The sequence below is a fragment of the Diorhabda carinulata genome, chromosome 9 (genome assembly GCF_026250575.1).
Source record: "Diorhabda carinulata isolate Delta chromosome 9, icDioCari1.1, whole genome shotgun sequence".
Classification (NCBI taxonomy): Eukaryota; Metazoa; Arthropoda; class Insecta; order Coleoptera; family Chrysomelidae; genus Diorhabda; species Diorhabda carinulata.
Genome location: NC_079468.1, coordinates 3,835,635 through 3,841,360, shown reverse-complemented (window position 1 = coordinate 3,841,360; position 5,726 = coordinate 3,835,635). Strand labels below are relative to the sequence as shown.

At 28.9% G+C, this 5,726-nt stretch overlaps 1 protein-coding gene across 1 annotated transcript; it reads left to right on the top strand.

Annotated features, from left to right (window-relative positions):
- Nucleotides 1-405: 405 nt before the first annotated feature.
- LOC130897903 (probable phosphoserine aminotransferase) lies at nucleotides 406-4,326 on the top strand. Its single transcript, XM_057806853.1, has 4 exons — nucleotides 406-587; nucleotides 2,825-2,955; nucleotides 3,216-3,758; nucleotides 3,825-4,326. Exons 1-4 carry the CDS (start codon nucleotides 528-530, stop codon nucleotides 4,192-4,194), a joined length of 1,104 nt encoding a protein of 367 aa, XP_057662836.1. The 5' UTR covers nucleotides 406-527; the 3' UTR covers nucleotides 4,195-4,326.
- The last annotated feature ends 1,400 nt before the right edge of the window (nucleotides 4,327-5,726 follow it).

Genomic DNA, 5,726 nt, shown 5'->3' with positions numbered 1-5,726 from the left:
CTGCCAAAATTACAATAAAAAGACTAAAAACTGTGTTTTGTATTTAATATAAATTTTGGGACACCCATTATAACGAATACCATATTTTCACTAACATGAACATTATTTCAAAATTTTCAAACGTATATGAGTAAAAATGATAATAAATAATATTTGCAATGCTGCCAAGTTAACAACAGTATCGTAAAATAAAAAAAATGTGGGAAATCTAATCTTTCTTTTTCTAATTTTAGAAAATATTTAACGAAATTATAAATAATACACTGGTTTTGTAGTATTATCATGTTATGTTAACTGAAGCAAAAATAAACTTATTGAACAGTATTTTATAATTAAATTACTGGTTTTAATAATACATGTGGCAACAGCGGGAATATATTTGAATCCCCTCCAAATACAATAATTATCTCCTTTATGAAGTGTGTTTATAAGTGTGTCGTCCGTAATGAATTAGACAGTTTGAAAAGTGAATTGTTTTTGAAATCGACATAATAGTTTAACGAATTTTTATAAATAAATATTTAAAGATGGGTGGTTCGCAATCTGCTTTAAATTTTGGCGCAGGTCCTGCCAAATTACCTCGAGAGGTAAGTCTGTTTTAATTAATTAGATCAATGTATATAAAATAATTTCAAAAAAAAGAAGAGCAATAAAAACCAGCATATTTAATTGAAAGAAAACGATGGCAATAACATATTCTTTTTCAATGGAAATTTTCTTTGTTTATTCGATAAATCATTAACCTTGTTTACTCTTGTAAATATTTCTTTGTGTTGAAAAGTGTGATGGATTGTTTTATTTCATTTATTTTCGAAATAGATGAAAGAATAATGTATATATATTTTGTTATTTCAACATTTTTGCCTCGAGGCGCTGGATATTTGTATAAACAAGATGTAGGTTATTGCGATAAACAAATTTTTGACATGAAAACAATTTTACGAAACGCAATAGTTCATCAACATTACATCTGTTGAAGCCTAATTTCATCTAAAAGAAAGTGTATAATTGCGATGAACTCATATAAGACATTTTATTTGATATGAATTTCATTTTAACGCAATTGTATCATTAATTTTACAAAATCTTATATACAAAATATAGAACTAAAACGAAAATATACAGGTTATTTGATTAGATTCTATATATCTTTTGTATACATGTTTTCAGTTTTTTCAGGTTTATAAATATCACATTAGAATTTAATTTTCTAATAATGTTTTGTTAAAGATAAAATCACTTAACATCACTTATATTTAGTCTATAAAACTAATATGAAATTAGAATACCTTATTTGTTTTTATTTTATCATAGGTATGCAATCAATTTTATATAGAAGTATAACGAGTTGCATAACTCGTAACGTTCGGTCATTTGGTATACAGAGTGGGGTCACTAAGAAAAAAAATATTCTAACCATAGACAACCTGTATAACCAAGTAAATTTTAATAGGGATGGTGTACAAGTCCACAAAAATGATAATTTATTGAAGTAAAAAGGTTTTTTATGACAAAATATGTAATTTAACATTTTCCTAGTGTGCATATCCATAGAGTAGTAGATTTTAAAACAATTCTCAATATAAACAATAATAAGAAAAATTTTAATGAATTCGTAAAACAACAAAATCTTTCAAATCTATTATCCACAATTTTCGATTATTATAATTTGATTGAAATAATCACAAAGAAAAAACTTTCCAATATAGATATGTTGATATAGTAGGTCACTTTATCTCATAATTATGGTGACAAGACGTCCCGCGGAAAGCGGGACAATCCCGATTAAACGTGTCATGTCTCGAAGATTCCCGTGGAGTGCCAAATGTCCCGCTTTAAAAATTTGATTCAAATTTTGATATAAACTACTCATTGATTTATTATATATAGCTAAAATCATTTTAAAATGTTTATGGAATGTTTGCTTTATGAAAATTCGTTAAATCTTCATTATAATTAATAACTGCTGTTCAATATAAGATACTTTTTCAACTACCGTACGTAAAGTACGTACTTGAGACACACTTTCGAGTGCATAAAAGATGAAACGTATTATTAAGGTCTCCGTAGTGTAGTGGCTAGAGTACGAGGCTCACATGCGGGTGGTCCCAGGTTCAAGTCGCTCTGATGCCATTTTTTATTTTACTACTTATGTAGTAATAATTATTTTTAAGAGGCATTAATATTTCTGTATTTTGATAAAATTTTCGCTAGAGGAAAAAATATTGTATGCAATTCGTGTGTAAAGCTTTTTTTCGACAAATGTGAATATTGTCGCACGAACCGCAGGCAAATGCGACAATCATATGATTCGAAAAAAAGCTATTTTACACACTTGTTACATAAATAACTATTTTAGAACCAAAAATCGAGTTGGTATCTGCTTTGGTATTTCAAAATTATGGTCACCTTACTCATAATTCCATCAAGATTATTTCCAAAATAATTTTGATCCTCACCTGCAGGAAAACAGTAGATCTATGTGGGAACAGTAGGTTTTGTTTTCTTGGATGATTTTGAGTCCTAGGTTGTTTATATTGTGAAGCATTTGTAACCAGACATCTATGGTGCACACTTTTTAGAGTTACAATTTAAAATATTTTCAGTTTATGACACTTAAACTATGTAATTAATATATATATATATATATATATATATATATATACATATATATATATATATATATATATATATATATATATATATATATATATATATATATATATATTAACATAAACACGAAATTGATTAAAAGTCACAAGAAAAAATGAAATTTTAATTTTCACAGAGAAAATATATTTAAAAAAACATATGTTGTTTCTAGGTTCTACAAGAAGTTCAAGGAGAATTTCTATCTTATAAAAATTCAGGAATGAGTTTAATCGAAATGAGTCACAGAGGAAAAGAATATTCAAAAATTAATACTGATGCACAAGCAATCATCAGAGAACTTCTGTAAGTTTTTTATCAATAATATATTTATAACTACAACTTATTTCATTCATATAACTTCAAACTATACGTTTTAGTACACAATGAGGGTAATTATAAGTTTCAATGATATTGGAACATCAGTCTGTCATCAACAGTTTGATCATCAGACTTCAGCCCTACTCTCGACTATTAATTATATCAGTTGTATCACCTATAGAAATGAAAAAGAATTCATTTTGAAACATTTTTCACGATATATTATCTTTCCAATTAATTTTTAGGGATGTTCCAAACAACTATAAGGTTTTGTTCATGCAAGGAGGCGGTTGTGGTGCTTTTGCTGCAGTTGCTCTGAATCTTTTAAATAGAACTGGAACCGCTGACTATGCTGTAACTGGAACATGGTCTGGAAAAGCCGCCAAGGAAGCAACGAAATACGGGGATGTTAAATTAGTTTTTCCAAAAGCAGACAAACCGGGAAGTATACCAGATCAAAGTGAATGGAAACTCAATCCGAATGCATCATACCTATACTACTGTGATAATGAAACTGTCGATGGTGTTGAATTTCATTATATTCCAGAATCGAATGGTGTTCCCTTAGTTTGTGATATGTCTTCCAGTATAATGACTAAGAAAATTGATATATCAAAATTTGGTTGTATAATTGCCGGAGCCCAGAAGAACATAGGACCTGCCGGAGTAGTTGTTGTTATTATACGTGAAGATTTGTTAGGTGATCCAATGAAATGTTGTCCTTCAGTATTTGATTTTACACACATTGCCAAAGAAAATTCTGTACATAATACACCAGCTACATTTTCGTAAGTATTACAAAGTACATGTTTGCAATTTTCACTTAAATGAATGTTGTAAATCATTTTTTGCAGTGTATATGTAATGGAGCGAGTTCTCCAATGGATTAAGAGAAATGGAGGTGTAAGTGCTATGGAAAACCAAGCCAAGGAAAAGAGCAGCCTCCTCTATGACACCATGGTGAAATCCCATGGGTTCTACACTTGCCCAATTGATGAAAACGTCAGGAGTAGAATGAATGTACCTTTCAGAATAGGTGGAGGAGACGAAAAATTAGAAGAATTATTTTTAGTTAAAGCTGAGGAATACAATATGCATCAACTCAAAGGACACAGATCAGTTGGAGGAATTAGAGCAAGTTTATACAATGCGGTCACTTTAGATGACGTAAAAAGCTTGATTAAATTTATGGAAGGGTTCCAAAAAGAGCATGGTCCCAAGTGATGTTTTTTATAAATAAAATAAATCTTATATACATTCAACAATTACTTCTTTTTCCATTCAAATAACAATGTTAATTGAACCTTTTGTAGGTCTTGTAAATAGTGTTTTAATAAATATTTATTTATTTTTTAATGATTTTTTTTTCTTTAAAAGTATCCAAAACAAGTATATAACATTTCCAAAGTTTTTGGCACAATTATATAAAACAAATTAACAGTATAAAACTTATTCTTTTTTACCTTTATTTGTATTTCCCCTGCATTCACAAATAATCAATTTTCTGACTCTTAAAAAATATTTCGATTGTTTCTATCGTAGTCATTCCAAAATATTGAACTTTTCCCGCCTGCGTCATTTTGTCAACAAATGTTAAAAAGAAATCCTGATTACTGAATTACATTTGGAGCATTTCACGACGACTTTTATCAAGAGATGGGTCGAAGTGAGCGTTGAAAGAATTAACGGTATTTTTAAAACTCGCAAATTGCAACCACGAGAATATATCTCATTATTTAATGAATATGGGATATTATAAGTACTTTTTAAGCATTTTGATTTTACTCCAATATAAATCAATTAATTCAATAACTTACAAATTATAACTTAACATCTTAAAGTTTTCGCTTTATTTTTTCTGCTTTGTCATTCGTTAATATTTATCTTTGTTAATACATATCAAACGCTCAAAACACCTCAGAAGCCATTCCATTTTAGTTTACGATTATAACGTTCTGAACTAAGTGGAACGGGAAGGATCGTAGTCGTAAACGTGATTTTCGTAAGTGCTTAAAGAATTGCACCGATTATAGGCATCACAGTATACACTAATCACTGTAAAGTCTTCCAGGCAACACAGTATACACTAAATTTATGCTTTAAGGGGCATAACTATTATAATATGAAAATGCATCGTTAGCTAAATCATATAAAATGTACCAACTAAGTCAAAAAAGTTTGTTGCTATAATAAAGAATTTACTCAAGTACATATAAAAATAGGTATGATTTTGATCGCGTATTTTTAATCCCCTGGAAATCTTAATAGATCTTCAAGTATCTAGCACGTATTCGTTAAGGAAACAAGTTATCAAAAAATAGATAATACTCATTTGTTGCAACTGGATTTTAGACTTTTTCAATGGAAATAAGGAATTCATCCGCTTTGATGCTTTAAAAATTGTAGCGTCATTTGTGAACCATAAACCACTTTATGAATAACACCACAGAACATATCCTTAGAGTGGTTAACGTTACATAGATAATTAAGATATGTCTTCATTATTTTAAATCGAATTTGATATGAGTAAATAGAATGGAAGAACACTGGGATGGTAATAGAACAACTATTATTATTCTACTTCACATACTATAATATGTCAATTTGTTATTTCTTTTACATTTATAAAAAACTCATAGAGTCACAACCAATAGTTCACTTTTACATTCTATTTACATAAGCGATCACATTCACTGTGATCGCGTTTAATAAAATCTCGCCAAATATTGCCTAAAAAAGGTACTACTGTCATCTTC

What these genes read in the sequence shown, in the direction of transcription:
- LOC130897903 (XM_057806853.1), top strand. Translation starts at nt 528, where the DNA reads ATGGGTGGTTCGCAATCTGCTTTAAATTTTGGCGCAGGTCCTGCCAAA. An exon ending in GCAATCATCAGAGAACTTCT is followed by an intron (nt 2,956 to 3,215) that starts GTAAGTTTTTTA and finishes ATTAATTTTTAG; the next exon opens with GGATGTTCCAAACAACTATA. An exon ending in AATACACCAGCTACATTTTC is followed by an intron (nt 3,759 to 3,824) that starts GTAAGTATTACA and finishes CATTTTTTGCAG; the next exon opens with TGTATATGTAATGGAGCGAG.